The following is a 19,233-nucleotide window of genomic DNA, read 5'->3' as shown; positions in this document are numbered from 1 at the left end:
GAGGAGCGCTTTGTGTCCGCGTTGATAGCGAGCGGCGTCACGCTGAACGGCGTCTACCTGCAGGTGTCCCCGCTGGCGGTGCCCGCCACCCGGGTCACCGTGTCCGGGGTTCCCCCGTTCATCCCCGACCAGGTGTTGCAGCGCGAGCTGCAGTGCTTCGGGAAGCTAGCGAGTAGCTTCAGAACTCTGGGGCTGGGCTGTAAGAGCGAGAAGCTGAAGCATGTCCAGTCCTTCAGGAGACAGGTTCTAATGTTCCTCAATAGTCCGTCTAACACGCTGGATATCTCCTTCAGGGTGAAGCACGGGGACGGGCACTACATGCTATACGCTAGCACCGGTAGCATCAAGTGCTTTAAGTGTGGGGGGGTGGGGCACAAGCGGGACGCTTGTCCTCACAGGCCGGCCGAGGGGCGCCCCGAGCCGGGGGACGCACCGGCTGAGGAGGGAAGTAGCACCGGGGCTCCGCAGAGTGGCGAGCCGGTGGAGATCTCTGGCCCGCGGGGCGGCGATGCCCCGACCGGGGACCCGTCCGCAGAGGCCAGGGGAGGGGCTCAGCGGGCAGACTGACAGTCAGGTTGGGGGGCAGGGAGCTGATGCAGGTGGAGGAGAGAATAATGAGGAGAACTCAGATGTTCTGAGTGAAACGACAGAGGGCAAGAAGGTGGAGGAGTTACTGGCAGGAGCAAAGGAAGGGAAGAGGGATTGTGGAGAAACAAAGAAAAGTAGGGTAGAGGAAGCACTGGCAGGAGCAGAGGAAGGGAGGAGGGAATGTGGAGAAACAGAGGGGAAGAAGGTGAAGGAAGCACTGGCAGGAGCAGAGGAAGAGAGGAGGGAATGTGGAGAAACGGAGAGGAAGAAGGTGAAGGAAGCACTGGCAGGAGCAGAGGAAGAGAGGAGGGAATGTGGAGAAACGGAGAGGAAGAAGGTGAAGGAAGCACTGGCAGGAGCAGAGGAAGAGAGGAGGGAATGTGGAGAAACGGAGAGGAAGAAGGTGAAGAAAGCACTGGCAGTGGAAGGGAGGAAGGAAAGTGGAGAAACGGGGAGGAAGAAGGTGAAGGAAGCACTGGCAGTGGAAGGGAGGAAGGAAAGTGGAGCAGGCAGCAGCGAAGGGCCGACAGGTGAACCTGACCAGAGTCAGGCTGCTGGTCCAGAGGTGAGTGGAGCGGCTTGTGTTGTGGAGGAGGAGATGGAGTACGAGATGGACTCCGACTGTGTCTCTGTCGCCGAGTCCCAGGGTTACACTGGAGATCTGTACAAGTTGGAGGAGATCAACAACTTCCTGGATGAAACGTTTGGTAAATCGGTGCAGGTTCTAGAGCATTTTCCGGATGCGGAAAAGTTTATGAAGAGCGTGTCATCGATCCAGAAAGCGGTCGGGTTTGAGGTTTTAGATAAGAGGAAGTGCTACCGTCTTAAAAAATACATGACGGGTCTCAGGGGGCTGAAGAAAGATAAAAGGATGAAAATAATTAAGTGAGTCTGTCATGGATGTGCTGCACTTAATACTTCTGTTACTGTTGGCTGTCTACTTCACGTTTCTTTTTCATATTTCAATGCACAAGGTGAGGGTTGGGTCTTTAAACATTAATGGTGGGAGGGACCGAGAGAGGAGAGCGGTCACTGCAGAGATGATCAGACAGAAACGACTAGACATCGTTTTCCTGCAGGAAACACACAGTGACCCACATAATGAGGTCGACTGGGGCTTGTGGTGGAGGGGCCAGTATGTCCTGTCTCATGGGACCAACCTGTCTGCAGGTGTAGCTGTTCTGTTTGCACCTGGGCTGGATGTTAACATCATCTCCTCCACAGAGATAGTGAAAGGCAGGGCTCTGGTGGTCAGAGCCTCCATACAAAGCATTTCATTTGTCTTTATTAACATATATGCTCCAAACCAGGGCTCACACAGAACGGGTATTTTCCACAAATTGAGAGATGTCCTGCAGCAGTGTGACCAGAACGAGTGTGTAGTGATGGGAGGGGACTGGAATTGCACCATAGATTCCTTAGTGGACAGAACAGGAGAGGAACCTCACCTCCAGTCATCTACCACTTTGTCACAGGTGATTGCGGAGTCGGGTGTAGTGGACGTTTGGAGGGTCAAACATCCCAGGGCTAGGCAGTACACATGGGTGAAGGTGTTGGATGGGAACATTAGGGCAGCCAGGCTAGATAGGGTTTACATTTCACATAGTTTTAGCAACAGATTATTAAACAGTCACATTCACCCAGTAGGATTCACCGACCATCACTTAGTCACTTTAGATGTGCACACCTCACCAACCACCAAGGGTAGTTCTCACTGGCACTTTAACGTTCAGGTGCTTCAGGACAGTGATTTCTGTCAAAAGTTTGAGGCTTTCTGGGGGATCTGGAGAGGGAAGAAGAGCGATTTTGAGTCCCTGAGTCAGTGGTGGGATGTAGGAAAGGCACACTTTGTTCAACAATACACAAGTCACTCCACAGTAAGAGTCACAAGGCTCATTGAGGATCTAGGGAATGAGATCAGGGCTTTGGAGCACAGTTTATTCACTAACACCAGCACAGACACTCACAGGCTTCAGCAGAAGAAGCAACAGCTAGGTTCTTTTTTACGAGAACGAGCTAAGGGGGCTTTGGTCAGGTCAAGGTTGACCAGTGTTAGGGACATGGATGCTCCGACTTCCTACTTCTTCAACCTGGAGAAGTCCGTCTCGCAGACCAAACAGATGGTGTCTCTTCGCCTCCCTGATGGTGTGATGACGACTGACCCGGCCGAAATGAGACAGCATGCTGTAAGTTTCTACAGTGCCCTCTTCAGGAAGGAGGATAACCACAGGGAGAGTGTTGACGAGCTGCTTCAAGACCTTCCTCAGCTGGGTCCCGAGGACAGAGCTGTCCTGGATGCCAGCATCTCCCTGGAGGAGCTGACCACTGCTGTGGGTCAGATGACTGCTGGAAGAGCTCCTGGACTGGACGGGCTGCCTGCAGATTTCTATAAGCACTTCTGGAAGTGTTTGGGAGCCGACCTGTGGGAGGTGCTGCAGGAGTGTGCCCAGACAGGCCTGTTACCGGCAACATGTCAGCATGCAGTGCTGTCACTGTTACCCAAAAAAGGGGATTTGTCCCTTCTGAAAAACTGGAGGCCGGTGGCGTTGTTATGCACAGACTATAAACTCCTTTCCAAGGTGCTCGCTAACCGGCTCAAGAACTTTCTAGAGACTATAATCCACAGAGACCAGTCTTACTGCGTACCGGACAGGTCCATCATGGACAACATTTTTCTCATGAGAGACTTGTTGGATCTTTGTAAACTGTATAATGTTGATGTTGGTGTTGTATCATTAGATCAAGAAAAGGCGTTTGATCGGGTCGATCATGTTTTTCTTTTTTCCACTTTAAGGGCTTTTGGTTTTGGTGAAGGGTTTGTGTCACTGTTGGGTTTGATGTACAAGGAAGCGTCTTGCTTGGTGAAGGTGGGGGGTGCGCTGAGCTGTCCAGTCCAGGTCCAGAGAGGCATTAGACAGGGATGTCCTATCTCTGGACAGCTATATTCTATTGCCATTGAACCCCTTCTACACAGGTTGAGATCCCGTCTGTCAGGACTCATGTTGCCTGGGCTGCCTCAGCGGCCCTCCCTGGTGGTGTCAGCATATGCTGATGATATTAATGTGTTCGTCAAAGACCAGAGGGATGTCGATGTTCTAGGGAGCAGTTTAGCTTTGTATGAGAGGGCATCTTCAGCAAAGGTAAACTGGGGGAAGAGTGAAGCTTTGCAGGTTGGGCAGTGGTTAAACAAAGAAACACCAAAACTACCAGGACGCATTAGATGGGGTAGGCAGGGCTTAAAGGTTTTGGGTGTTTTCTTGGGTACAGAGGAGTTCCAGAGACAGAACTGGGAGGGTGCTATGGAGAGAGTGTGTACCAGACTGTCTAAGTGGAAATGGCTGCTACCTCAGCTCTCTTACAGGGGGAGGGTCCTAATTGTCAATAACTTGGTTGCCTCGACCCTTTGGCACAAACTTGTAGTCCTACCTCCACCACAGGGCCTGATCGAGAGAATCCAGAGGGCAGTTGTGGACTTTTTCTGGTCCGGGCTTCACTGGCTGAGGTCTGCGGTGCTGTACCTGCCGGTCCAGGAGGGAGGACAGGGCCTGGTGGACATTGCATCCCGCATAACAGCCTTCAGACTGCAGACGGCTCAGAGGCTGCTGTACAGCTTCGGCCTGCCATGGACTGACACTGCCTGTGTGCTGCTGAGGAAGGCTGGACGGTTAGGGTATGATAAGCACCTATTTCTACTTCAGCCCCAGTCAGTAGACCTAACTGGTCTGACACCGTTCTACCAGTCCGTCCTACAGGCATGGCAGGTGTTTACAGTTCAACGGAGAGCTGTGACGACACCAGGGATGTGGCTCTTTGAGGAGCCGCTGTTTGGGAGCAGCTATGTCTCATCCCAGGTCCTGACGTCAGCCAGCCTGAGATCCAGACTGAGAGAGGCCGGCTGTGTGAAGCTGGGTCATCTAATAAAGACCTCCATCTCTCAGCTTGCGGAGCTGACCAACATCCAGTCCAGCAGGCTGCTGCTCAGGCTGGTGGAGGAGGTCTGTGCTTCTCTGCCAGAAGCCCTCAGAGCGTTTGTTGGGGACCCCACAGTATCTGACCAATGGGACGATGAGTGTGAGTACGTCTTCCCACCCCTGGTTGTCTGTCCTGCGGTTGGACAGTGGAAGGAGGAGGAGGACATCCTTCTGTCTCTAAAGATACCCCAGCTGGGGGAATTTGAGACTCTGGGGAGTAAAGCAACGTACCAGGTCAGTGTGAAGGTCTCTAACTTGCGTTCTCTGGCAGGGGTGAGGGTGTCGAGGTGGGCCGAGTTTTTTGGCAGGGGATCCTCCCCACGGGGCAGTTGGCGGTCCCTGTACAAACTCCCCGTAGACAAACGGACAGGAGACCTCCAGTGGAGGATTGTACATGGGGCCATAGCTACGAAAAAGTATCTGGTGCACCTCGATCCTGGCGCAGGGGACGGCTGTCCTTTCTGCTCTCAGACAGAAACCATCCATCATCTGTTTGTAGAGTGCTCCAGACTGGTGAGACTCTTTAGCCGCCTGCAGGCGTGGTTTCAGGGCTTAGGAGAACGGTTTTCTTTCTGTCTGTTTATTTATGGTCCCAATTACTAAAAAGAAGTGTGTACACACACTAATGAATTTCATTTCAGGACTGGCCAAGCTGGCAATTTGGAAAACGAGGAAAAACTGTGTGTTGGGTAAAGGGTCAGAAGACGCGAGTTTGATGCTGACGGGACTCCTGACTGCTCGGCTCAGGGTGGAGTTTGGTTTTTACAGACTCACAAACAACACAGAACTCTTTGTGAACTTTTGGGCTCTGAAGGACGTCCTGTGTTCAGTCAGAGGAGATGCTCTGGTTCTGAACTTCTGACTTGTGTTTTTTTCTTTATTAATGTCTTCTTTGGTTTTGTTTTGTGTTGCATGATTTAGTTTTGTTGTAAGGATTTGATGAACTGTATAACTGTGATTTGATTGAGAAATAAAGACCCTAGACAATCAATCTCTCTCTCTCTGTCTCTCTCTCTCTCTCTCTGCAATTACCGGCTGCTGTGTTCAGACAGGCGGCTTTAATTTGCATTCACATGACAAACACAAGGCGGATATATATATTCAGAGGACGGAGGAGACAATGAAAGGGATTGTGACCCTTCCAGTGTGGATCAAAAGCACAAACAGAGATTGTGATTTGTATATAATAATAAACACTCCGGTCGGATCAAACAGAGTGCATTTTTTATGTGTTTTCTCTCCCCTACATACGGACAAAACCAAAACCAAACCAAAACCAGGAGTTAGGTTTAGACACCAAAACCAACAGTTAGGTTTAGAAACCTAAACCAAAAGTTAGGTTTAGACAACTAAACCAACAGTTAGGTTTAGAAACCAAAACCAACAGTTAGGTTTAGACAACTAAACCAACAGTTAGGTTTAGAAACCTAAACCAAAAGTTAGGTTTAGACAACTAAACCAACAGTTAGGTTTAGACACCAAAACCAACAGTTAAGTTTAGAAACCTAAACCAACAGTTAGGTTTAGAAACCTAAACCAAAAGTTAGGTTTAGACAACTAAACCAACAGTTAGGTTTAGAAACCAAAACCAGGAGTTAGGTTTAGACACCAAAACCAACAGTTAGGTTTAGAAACCTAAACCAACAGTTAGGATTAGACAACTAAACCAAACCAACAGTTAGGTTTAGACAACAAAACCAACAGTGGATAATGGAAAGTACATCACTTGCTCTGATTGTTGCTCAGTCATATGGATGCATTTAATTTGTAATTCCACCTAAACACTGAACGACGATCCAGGTTCCACACAAAGGAAGATGAAGATTACGGAGGAGAGAAAGTAGTTCCGTGAGTAGTAAGCGCTGCCTGTGCTGCAGAGAGAAAGTTGGAGGTAAATACATTCATTATCCTCCCCCTGATACTCCCCTCGCCCCGCATCTCACGCTCTCATTGGCTTTAGGGCGTCACTGCTGTCATTGCTGGTCCAAACTAATTTTACAGGATTTGGACTTTCAGACAGGCCAATTCATTTCACCTGCTAGATCTAGAGTCGTTCCCATTCCAATATCAGAGAAACCTCAAATGCAACGTTAAATGCTCTAAAAACTAGTAAAACACACCTGTAGTTAAACACTCTTGTGCAGCCTATCCTTTACCTGATAATGACACATTGTGAACAACACATCTGCCTGAAATCGGTAGGAGAGCTAGTTAACGCTAGCTGTTAGCTGTTAGCAGCCAGTGGGCAGAACAGGCTAATTTACTGAGCTAACATCTGTAGTTAACGGAGGTTGCATTGAGGTACATTATGATGCGATCAAGGTCCACTAAGTAAAAATGAGTATTGCACTTTGGCAAAGTTCACGTGTTATCGAGGGAGATTTAATTTTCGGAAAAGATGTTTTGTTCTCTCTAAGAGTCAGATGTTCACATTGATTTCACTCTCATGTCTGTATGCTGAATATGAAGCTTCGTTAGCAGCTGGTTGTCTTAGCTTAGCATAAATATGGGTTGGAAACAGCTAGCCAACTCATAACCACACAGATTAAAGAAACAAGGGCTGATCACTGAGCAGGTCTTGGTGGGTGTAAATAATGGAACACATTGTGAATAGAAATTAATTGCTCTTTTTGAGCCAAACCCTGAATAAACTCATTGGTTTAGGACGATAATCTCTCTTAAATGTTTTTGGCTGCAGGCAGGAAATCCATCACAATGAATTGTCTGCAGAAAAAAAACCAACAACGACTGGACTGATCCAAAGATACAACTTACCGTAAAACTATGATATCAACAACAATACAAACATTGAAAGGAATCGGCTACCAATGGGCTGCCTCCCATTAATGCACTGCAGTCTCTGTGTATCAAGAGTACAAAGGATTCGCGTGTTATTTAAGTCTTCATTTTAACAGAAGTGGCACAACGAACGCGGTTCTCTGTCCCCGTCAGCGGTCGTTGTTCTGTCGTTGCCGTGACTACCACACATGTTCCCTCTGATCTCACGTCAGCGAGACTCAAACAGAGTGACGGCGTTCTCTCTTCACTCGTCCCTGGCACCTGAACGGACTACTCTTAAACTCTAAAAATGCTTTTCCACTTGATTGAGAGCGTATTCAGATTGATACCATACTGTGTTTGTATGATAATTATGATGCAATAGTCGGCTGCTGGTTAGCTTCAAGTTTTTATTTGTTCGAGAGGGACAATGTACATTAATGAACACTTTAAATTAAAATGTAAATGCACCCAATTACAGAATGTACAGGCTGAGTGTCCTAGAGGAATGCTGCCAATACACAACAGTAATAGTAATAACAGTAATAAGAAGTTAACAATGGATACAAAAAAGAAGCCCATATATATATAAAAAAGAAACAAGAGAAAAGAAATCACAGTGTAAGGAAGACATTTCACATTAATCATATTGCACACAGAGAAATTGCACATAAGGTCATTAATTAATTTACACATTTACGGTTTCATTCATTTATATAACATTAATACATCACATATCCATAACAGTACTAATACTGCTAACCCAGGTTAAACTATCTATGTGCACAAGTTTGGGTGGACAGCAGCCATCCCTTCATGTGCTTTTTAAAAGTGCTGAAGGTTGGGCACTCCCCAACAGAGGATGGTAAGGTGTTCCAGACAGAACCAAAGGTGGTGCGCCTCTGTGGGATGACAGTCGCCTCTCTGGAGGCTCTGGTGACTCTAGCCGCTGGGCCACAGACAGGTCTCTGTTTGATGGACTCGTTCAGCGGAGGAGGTGCCAGACCATTTAGGGCTTTGTAAATGATGCTGGCTTCTTTAAGGCTGATAAGGTTGTTAAAACTTAAAAACCTTTATGTTTGTTCAGGATGTGGCAGTGATGATGGGTTCGCGGTTTCTTGTCAAAGACTTTGAGTGCTCTCTTATACAGAGATTCTATGGGTTTGAGTGTTGTTGTAGCTTAGCTTAGCATAACGTCGTCATCCCTGCAAAACAGCAAATAGTCTTTCTTAAACTTAAGCTTGTGTCCAACTTAAACAAACAAGAGATACCATGTTAGTCCGTGAGCTGAGGAGCTAGGAGAAGTATTTTTATGACATTTGGACAGCAAGGCTAGCCATTTCCCCCTGTTTACAGTCTGTTTACAGTCTTTATGCTAAGCTAAGCTAACCGCCTGCAGTTTCAAAAGTACAGCAGAGACATGAAGGTGGCGTCAATCTGAACAATGAACTCTCAGAGAGAAAGACAACGTTTAAAAATACATATTGCATGTTCCCCAAAGGCAAATACTGTCTGATGCACAAGGAGGAGGGAGGGGTACATTTTTCAGAAAAGCCGTGACGGAGCATCTAACGATGATAAAATATGATCCTCATCAAATGAATCCCGTGCAGTTTTGTCACAGGAAACCATGAAATGTGAAGAGTCAGTCAGCCACAGAGATGACAACTTGATGTGTGCAAGCAACCCAGAACCAAGTCAGGAAAGGATGAGCAATAAGGAGATGTAAAAGATTTCTCGAGGGACTTACCGCTAATGGTGGCTCTCTTCGGCAGGATGGTGACGGCTCCCACTGCAGCGTCCTCCAGCTGGTGGATGGGACTGTTCTTGGCCCCCCAGCTGTCCGAGCCGATCCACAGGAAGTGACCGATCTGGTCCGCCCGCTTACTGGCGTTCAGGACACCCCTGGATCCAAACACAGACCATCACTGAGACACATGCAGGTGTTCATAATGGAACTGAACTGGAGGTTAACTTAGGGTACCAAGGGGGTTGTGTTGAGGTTTTGTCATAACTGCATCGTTAGCAGCACAAAATGATATGCAAAGGATTCACATATTGTTAACAATCAATAACAAATAGCAATATGAACGTTTTGAGAGCTCTAGAGGAGATTATGCCAGTTCAGTTCAATTGTATTCATACAGCCCAATATCACGGATCACAAACTTAACAATCTGTACAACAGATATAACACATATTTTAGTGTGGGTAAAGAACCAAACATTAATATAAACAAATAGCATTAACACTGCGTCAAAACAAACAATTGTATTGAGTAGTTCCTCTAACTGTGTGAGTAAAGTTAATGGCAACGGCAGTGCAGCAAACAAAACAATGTAAAACAGATATTTAGGATAAATGGTCAAAGTTGAATGGACATTTCTAGGCAGATGTACTTTGTGCTGTGAAAGTAAACAGTGCAATGCATTAAATCAACCTTAACTGTTGAGTATTCTTTATTTACCGTATGTCCTCGTCAGAGGCGAACAGGATGACCGCCCTGGCGTACCGAGTGTCCAGCAGCTGACGGATGATCTTGTCAAAGTCGGAGGGTTTGTGGTCGTGAGGGATCTTCAGGGACTGAGCGATGCAGATTCCACCTGAGAAGACACAATACAGACAGAGGAGACACAGTGAAGTACGGACCGCCTCGCTTTATGGACGTCTGTATTTCCTGATGAAATAAGATCCTGCAGAATCAGAACCGTTTGCTTCCCCACAACACAGAAAGGGCTTTTAAGGGTTCTTGGTCAGACTAAGGGTTTCATTGATAACCCTTTTCATCCAAATCACCCTTTTTGGAAGAAAGAGTAATTCAAGGATTGTTAAAGATACTTCCCCCCCACCCAAGTGGGTTCTAGATGAAATCCTTGGAATATAGATGAGTTTTCTGGTAGAGCTCCCTGTGTGGGTTATAATCTCCACAGAGGGTTTGCACCATAGAAGGGTTCTCAGTTGAACCTCTCATTGGGTGTTCAGTGTGGAACCTTTCACGGATGGTTCTAGGTAAAACCCTTTATGCATAGTTGTTAATATAACCCTCTGAGAGGTTTCCAGGTGGACCTACATTAAAGGGTCCATCAGGAACCACAACAAGGTTCTCCTATTGGAGTCAAGGTTCTAGTTAGCGCCCTCATTTCCAAGAGTGTGGTTTTGACACAAGTCGTGGTATTTATAGATTCTACCTGTCAATGAATTTAACGTTGAGGAAACATCCTTAGACGGTTCTTCCAAGAGTTCCTCCCAAAGGTTGAAGAAAAAGTGACTGTGATCGAAGAACCCAAAGGACGACATCAGAGGAACGAGAGACGTTTGACATTTCATGGAGCCGCCGATGTTTCTGCACACAGACGTCTGGAAAGTGTGAAACGGCTGCGACGTCGCTGGTTTCAATAAATGTCACGGAAATAAAATGTGCAGCTTTTTATGTTGTAGATTTTTTTACTCTTGTTTTCCAGCACTCAGTTGGGCACACAATCATTATAAATAATAAATATTATCTTATTTTACATCCTTTTTTGATCAGAATGATGAATTGATCCTTTCTGACATCATATGCTATGATATGTAAATAATTAAATAATAGAGATATTTCACTCAAAGCCACACATACAAAAATATAATAAATATATATAAGAATATAAGAAAAGTCAGAGGATCACAAACGTCACGTAATCATGAAAGAGGAAGTGGAAAAACAAATGGTCACAGTCTCTCAGCCGGGAGACGGCTGCTCGAGCCCCGTGTGAAGAGGTCAAAGGAGAAAACTCAAAGTTACGTCACCTCCCGAGGTATTTGAACCCAAACCAGACCAAAGTTCTCTCCATTGCACCTTATTAACTCTGCTTCCTCCCCGGAGTCGTTGTGACTTCACGTCTCATAGGGTCCATTGGACCTGGAGGTGTCTGATGCTGGTGAGCCGGCCTCCCATTGGCCCTGCTGATGCCCCGCCCCCCCTCCTCTCTACCTCCTTCTGTTTCATGGATTGGAGTTCCATTCATACATTGTCTTATTCATGTAATGTGTTTATGTAACTCTGTTCATCTGGTCACATGACATCTATTCATCTGTCCATCCGGGGAGAGGGATCCTCCTCTGTTGCTCTCCTGAAGGGTTCTTCCCTTTTTTCCCTGTCAAAGGTTATTTTTGGGGAGTTTTTCCTGATTCGATGTGAGGTCAAAGGTCAGGGATGTCGTATGTGTACAGATTGTAAAGCCCTCTGAGGGGAGTTTGTGATTTGTGATATTGGGCTGAACAAAATAAACTGAATTGAAAGTTCATTTTGACTTCTTCCAGCAGGATATCATCCCAACTGCTGCAGGAGCGACGTCACCACACCATCTTCAGGTCTCGATGCGCAGAGAAATGTTTATCTCAGCGACCTCTTCACCTCCACTCCACCGTTCCCTTCTTCTGTCAATAATGAACATGTGCCAGCAGGTTGCAATGAACCACCGACTGGGAACTCCATTCCGGTGCTCGGAGGTTAATACAATGTTCACGGGGAGTCCATCGTTTTATTACCCACAAAAAGCACCGTTTGTCTTTCAAAGTCCTTCCTTCTGCATTCCTCTGTTCTATTCTTCCTTCTCTCTTCTTCCATCAAGTACATTGTGTTTTTACTTTCTGTCCTTTTCTTGCTTTCTCTCTCTTTCTCATTTTTTTACTTCATTGAAGTAGATTCTGTCTTTCTTCAGTCTTTCTTTCATAGTTCTCTTTCTTTCCTCTTGACCTTCTCTTTGCTTCTTTCAGTTAGAAAGTGTCTCGTTATTCTGTGTTTTCTTGTGTCCCTTTTCTTTCTTTTGGATGTTCTTCCTTCCTTTCTTTCACGTCCCTCTGCTTTTGTTTCCTCACTTATCCTGTTTTCTTTCTTTCACTTAATAAATTTATTCATTTCCTTCCTTCTCTCACGGTAGTTCCCCATAATAAATCCTCTGTGCATTGCACTGGTAATTGGAAAGAGTATAAACCGCATCGTCTAATGAGGAACTTCTTTGTCTGTGTTCTGCTTTCTCTCAGAGAGACTCTGAGCTTCTCCTCCTAAAACAGACTTTTATGAATCTGGCAATCGATACGGACAGAAACAGGATACAGATAGAAAGAGACTCTGCAGATGGACGACCCGTCATATCTCATCACATACTGTCCACAAATACACCACCAGCAGGCGATTAGAGGCTCAGATATTACTGTATGACGTCAACAATAATAATGCAAAACAAATGTAATGGAATTCTGTTTCTCTTCGTAGCTTACGTTAAGCATACACGTCAGAGCGCCACGTCGGAGCGCCACGACGGAGCGCCACGACGGAGCGCCACGACGGAGCGCCACGACGGAGCGCCACGACGGAGCGCCACGTCGGAGCGCCACGTCGGAGCGCCACGTCGGAGCGCCACGACGGAGCGCCACGACGGAGCGCCACGACGGAGCGCCACGTCGGAGCGCCACGACGGAGCGCCACGACGGAGCGCCACGTCGGAGCGCCACGTCGGAGCGCCACGACGGAGCGCCACGACGGAGCGCCACGACGGAGCGCCACGACGGAGCGCCACGTCGGAGCGCCACGTCGGAGCGCCACGACGGAGCGCCACGTCGGAGCGCCACGTCGGAGCGCCACGTCGGAGCGCCACGACGGAGCGCCACGACGGAGCGCCACGTCGGAGCGCCACGACGGAGCGCCACGACGGAGCGCCACGTCGGAGCGCCACGACGGAGCGCCACGTCGGAGCGCCACGTCGGAGCGCCACGACGGAGCGCCACGACGGAGCGCCACGACGGAGCGCCACGACGGAGCGCCACGTCAGAGCGCCACGACAGAGCGCCACGACAGAGCGCCACGTCAGAGCAGATGGACATTGAATATTTATCTTCCATTGTTAACAGCTGCCGATGTGTGTACAATATGACGTTATTGAACCTCAGGTTTTTATCATCTGATCAGATACCAAACCTTGTTCCTCGGCTCTTATCCAGTGAAGACATTTACAACCTTGTGTAGCTGCAGTGAAGTGACACTAAGTTGATAGACAACCCTCCTTAAGTAGGTTCTCCACTGCCTGTTGATGGTGCTCAGAACATAATGGATACTTGTCATCATTACCGGCTGATCGATATAGATATATGTATAGATATATGGATGTGCTCTCCTCCCACACGATGCAGGAGGCTGCAGACTCAGTCGAGTAGATTCACAGCAACATGCATGATAGACATTACAATCAGAAATAATAAATAAAGAGGATAGGAACACCGTCATGGTTGTTTCATTTGTGCTTTTAAGCTGCATGTGTGCTTGACACACGTAGATACTTACTGACTTATATTTTAAGAATTAAACCTGCAATGAATAATGTTTTGGGCTGCTCGTGAAATTATTTAGAAGTCTTTGCATCCAATATTCTTTCTTTCTGGTCAACCACCAGCTCTGGAGGGGACATATCTGTCTCTTTAGCTCCACTTTGCTGACCAGCTGATCTCTAACTGAGTGTGTACAGCAGATGTTTACACATTATCTTCTGTATATATGACGCAATGAGAGTGGAACACAGTCCAGTTGTGGGCGCGACGGGTTAAACAAAGAGCCTGAAAGTCACCTTAAAGCAGAGTGAGGCCGAGAGGTGTCTCATTCTCTAACAGATGAATCATTTCAGAGGTTTCGGATATTGAAAGTAGAACATCCGGTCTTTTATGAAACAAAAAAGGATTAAATGTCAGAATCCAGTGGCTCATTCTTTTCTTTTCCAAACCATTCATTCTGTCTGCATGCAGGCCAAGGACAAAGAGGAGAGGATATTCTCTCCATCTGGTAATACCTCCAATATTATATCGCTGGGACTCTTCAGCTCAAATTTAATTGAAAAGCTGAAGTGTGCTAGATCAAATATGTGTACAGAAAAAAGGTATCCATCTTTTATTCTGCCAATGAATAAAACATTTGGCGTTGGTTGAGCAGTGGTCAGAAGCATGGTAATCCTCCTATTGATACTGAATCTTTATGAATCTCCATCTTTCTGCATTACCTTCACGATGAAGGTTGTCGTAGTGGCCTATGAAAATCTTCATAGGATGACAGTATTACAAAAATATATATTGGTAATTGTGTCTTTGTGTAATCATCATCATTATGAAATATTTGATAATGGTACAAATTAAAGGAATAATAAGATCTAGCATTGCACTCAGACTCACGAAGCAAAGTTTAAAAAAAAGAATCAAAACCGAGAGACGTCGTCTTTTTGATGCCACACATTCTACTGCGCCTTCGTTACCCACAATGCAACTTGACCACTGATAGTGGTGTGGTAGGTTGTGGTTACAAGAGGATCACTTCTCCAGATCTCTGTACTTTTAAAACTGAGGTCGACTCAAGTGACATCCCTTGAGGCCATTATTTATATCAGATATAAGTAGTGGATGAAGTCAACCTGACGTCACTCATTTGTCCGTGAACTGACGTTTTGAAGTCTTGAGTTTGACATTATGGGCCACCGCCATCTTGGTTAGCATCTTGAAAACACTGAAAACTCCCAGTCTGGAAAAAAAATGGCGAACCACACCAGGAAACATAAACATACGACCAAATAACGAAAAGATGTTTAACGTCGTTTTTTTGCTTTTGATTGGCTGCTTGTCAACAATTGACACCAATATTGCAATTGTAAGACAATCGCATAATTTTGATCAAATTGTATAGGCAAACGCATGGTAACCAGTGAAAGACAGAGACAGACAGATATATTTAGATAAATGAGGTTTGGACAGTGTTGCTCTATTTAAATATGGTTTGAGTGTGACTTCTTTCTTATTTCTATTGTATAGACTTGTAACTACTAATTGTTTCTATTCATCTGGACACATCAACACCTGGATTGCCCTCATGGGGATTAATAATAAAGCCTTTTTCCGAACGTATCTTTATCTTTTCTTACTGGAAGGGACTTTCCGGCTCCGCGTCAGGAACAGATCCAAAGAGGAAAAAGCCTCCGCTACGCCGCCCAGCTGGAAGCGCTCCACGCGTCGGGCTGAACGGGGTTGAAGTCAAGAAGGTGACATCAGAGAACAGTGCACTTAGGAAAGCAAACGTTTCTATCTTCGCTTGATTAGTCTTGTGAGACCAACTGGCAGACGGTGCCGAAGGAGGCCATTTGCTTTTTCTTTTTTGCAAGGTGCTTCTTTTTTACGCCACAGAAGTGATTTTGCATAAAAGTCTCGATGAGTGGAGTTTATTCTCCAGTCCTGGCAGCTGAAGTGTGAAACAAGCATAGATTGCCTTTATAAATGGATCATATACAGTATGGATCCAACTCGGTCTCCCATACATCTGAACTCTTAATTACAATGGACTTTGTCCTGGATCACGTTCCCAGTTTGAATCAGTTTGAAACACTTGGTCCATGTTGTAAATTCACTAAAAACCAACAACAAAAATCCCCTCTAAGAAACTATTTTTCATTAAATAAAGGCAGCAAAATGACTCATTTGAAACTTATTTGTGAAATGTGCTTTTAGAAAACAGGGCTCGAGGAGCACTCCAGATGTTCTCTTCCATCCGAACGGCACTCCAGAGGGTCGGGGCTTGTTGAACACTCCGAGTGAATCGTAATGCTGCTGGATTCATAAATAAGCAACTGTTTGCTCAATGGTTCACTTTAAAGATGACACGTCAACGCTTGGTTCAAAAAGCATCTGTTACTGCTGCTTTATTTACTGAGATGAAAATACCAATGGTCTGAAGTCTAAATAAATACAGAAGCTATTGAAAACAAAACTACTTGGTTAGGTTTTGGAAAATATCCCGGTTTGCAAATTACGGAAATGATAAAATTAGTAAAATTATGAACATATGGTTTGTCATGGGACAACATGTGGTAAAAGTCCTGTGTTTGTTTGCTCCAGCCATCATCCACAAGCAGAGTCCCATTCTTTAGACTGCGTCACTTGCTGCCGTCGTAACTACTCCGGCCACAGGGGGTCAGCGTCGTCGTCTTCTTGCATTGAATGGGTGGTGTGTATAATAAACAGAACTAACCCAAATCATATCTAAGGCTAATAACCGCTGATGCGTTATCGCCCTTGCCCTAGTTCCATGCATTGTTCATACAGTCCCTTCTCAGCCTCTGTGATGTTGTCTTGTCCAGACACTGTGTACAGGAAGTGGACGCCGGCACCAGGACGCCGCCCACTGGTTTGTGACACTTTTGAGGCAATTTGGACGCCTAATCTTAGTTAGGCAAAACAAAAAGTGAGAAGTATGGAATCAGACTAACTATGTTATAAGAGGAGTCGCCCCCTGCTGGCTATTAAAAAGAATGCTACTTTAGCGGCTTCACTCTTCAGATCCGGCTGTTCGCGCCTGGTCCGATCATGTGTGAAGCATCAGATCGTCTTGTGTACGTCAAATTAAAAAACATCCTGCAGCAAACAATAAATCTGATGGAAAACAGCAGAAAAACAAATTCAGATGAAGTTCCTGTTTCTTTATATCTGAATACATCCCGACTGCACATGCTGCCCCCACCAGGCTTCTGTTAGGAAACAGAGTCGTGACGTTAGCGGCAGCCGGCCGACCCACTGAGCACCGGTGAGATTGACCTGTCCATATGGATTATGTCATGATGTCTGCCGGAGACCTGCACACACAGAGCTACTGATCCGCCTGGAATCTCTTCTCTCAAGCATGAAGAATCCATCGTGGTATGCGGTGCTGTCGTGTCCATTCAAACTGGGTCTATATCAGACAAGCCCCGCCCATCACATGTTGGTTGTCCATCAGCTGCTGTATGAAGGTGCACTGTAGATCTTATGTCTGCTGGGACATGATGTAGTTTATCCCTCACAGGGTGCAATTCTGACACGTATGACACCATGGTAATATATTGAGAAAGAGACTTTTAAATTCAGTTTATTTTGTAAATGTATTTAAATGACTTTATGCCAAGGATAAACTAAATATTAAGAAATATTTCTTAAATATATATTACAAAGCTGTGATGTCATAGGAACTTTTAACTGGTTATGAAACACTTTAGTCCACAGGGTGCACCAGAACCAACACTACCACTTTAGTCCACAGGGGGCACCAGAACCAACACTACCACTTTAGTCCACAGGGGGCACCAGAACCAACACTACCACTTTAGTCCACAGGGGGCACCAGAACCAACACTACCACTTTAGTCAACAGGGGGCGCCAGAACCAACACTACCACTTTAGTCCACAGGGGGCACCAGAACCAACACTACCACTTTAGTCCACAGGGGGCACCAGAACCAACACTACCACTTTAGTCCACAGGGGGCACCAGAACCAACACTACCACTTTAGTCCACAGGGGGCGCCAGAACCAACACTACCACTTTAGTCCACAGAGGGCACCAGAACCAACACTACCACTTTAGTCCACAGGGGGCACCAGAACCAACACTACCACTTTAGTCCACAGGGGGCGCCAGAACCAACACTACCACTTTAGTCCACAGGGGGTACCAGAACCAACACTACCACTTTAGTCCACAGGGGGCACCAGAACCAACACTACCACTTTAGTCCACAGGGGGCACCAGAACCAACACTACCACTTTAGTCCACAGGGGGCACCAGAACCAACACTAACAATTTAGTCCACAGGGGGCACCAGAACCAACACTACCACTTTAGTCCACAGGGGGTACCAGAACCAACACTACCACTTTAGTCCACAGGGGGCACCAGAACCAACACTACCACTTTAGTCCACAGGGGGCACCAGAACCAACACTACCACTTTAGTCCACAGGGGGCGCCAGAACCAACACTACCACTTTAGTCCACAGGGGGCACCAGAACCAACACTACCACTTTAGTCCACAGGGGGCACCAGAACCAACACTACCACTTTTGTCCACAGGGGGCGCCAGAACCAACACTACCACTTTAGTCCACAGGGGGTACCAGAACCAACACTACCACTTTAGTCCACAGGGGGCACCAGAACCAATCCTACTACTTTAGTCCACAGGGGGCACCAGAACCAACACTACCACTTTAGTCCACAGGGGGCATCAGAACCAACACTACCACTTTAGTCCACAGGGGGCACCAGAACCAATCCTACCACTTTAGTCCACAGGGGGCGCCAGAACCAACACTACCACTTTAGTCCACAGGGGGCATCAGAACCAACACTACCACTTTAGTCCACAGGGGGCACCAGAACCAATCCTACCACTTTAGTCCACAGGGGGCATCAGAACCAACACTACCACTTTAGTCCACAGGGGGCACCAGAACCAACACTACCACTTTAGTCCACAGGGGCACCAGAACCAACACTACCACTTTAGTCCACAGGGGGCATCAGAACCAACACTACCACTTTAGTCCACAGGGGGCACCAGAACCAACACTACCACTTTAGTCCACAGGGGGCACCAGAACCAACACTACCACTTTAGTCCACAGGGGGCACCAGAACCAACACTACCACTTTAGTCCACAGGGGGCACCAGAACCAACACTACCACTTTAGTCCACAGGGGGCACCAGAACCAACAATACCACTTTAGTCCACAGGGGGCACCATAACCAACACTACCACTTTAGTCCACACTACCACAGCGCCAGAACCAACACAAAATGAAGCTTCCTTGTTGAAGCTAATACATCTTTCTTATTAACTCATCATACTATTAATCATAACTTAGTACTTTACAGTAAAACAATGGATGAAGAGTCAATAACCCCCCCCCCCAAAAAAAGATGAAATATCATATAAAGTAACCAAAACTTAAAAGTTTAAGAGAGAATATTGATCTCAGAGGGCCCCGACAGCAAAGAGCCAGATTTAGGATCACCTCAAAGGGCCCTTGAGAGCCAGGCATCGATCAGGCTCATGGGAAGTTACAGTAGCGG

At 46.5% G+C, this 19,233-nt stretch overlaps 1 protein-coding gene across 1 annotated transcript in view; it reads right to left on the bottom strand.

Moving 5' to 3' along the window:
* The window catches only part of LOC117730698 (metabotropic glutamate receptor 7), a 172,987-nt gene that overhangs the window by 88,449 nt on the left and 65,305 nt on the right, over nucleotides 1-19,233 (bottom strand). Inside the window, exons 3-4 of the mRNA XM_034532561.1 lie at nucleotides 9,805-9,940; nucleotides 9,088-9,242 (exon numbers count right to left, since the gene is read on the bottom strand). Coding sequence (XP_034388452.1) covers nucleotides 9,088-9,242; nucleotides 9,805-9,940 — 291 coding nt within the window. The remainder of the gene's footprint in view (nucleotides 1-9,087; nucleotides 9,243-9,804; nucleotides 9,941-19,233) is intronic.

The sequence above is a fragment of the Cyclopterus lumpus genome, chromosome 5, assembly GCF_009769545.1.
Source record: "Cyclopterus lumpus isolate fCycLum1 chromosome 5, fCycLum1.pri, whole genome shotgun sequence".
Lineage (NCBI taxonomy): Eukaryota > Metazoa > Chordata > Actinopteri > Perciformes > Cyclopteridae > Cyclopterus > Cyclopterus lumpus.
Note: the sequence above shows the minus strand (reverse complement) of the source record. Positions and strands in the feature narration are given on the sequence as shown.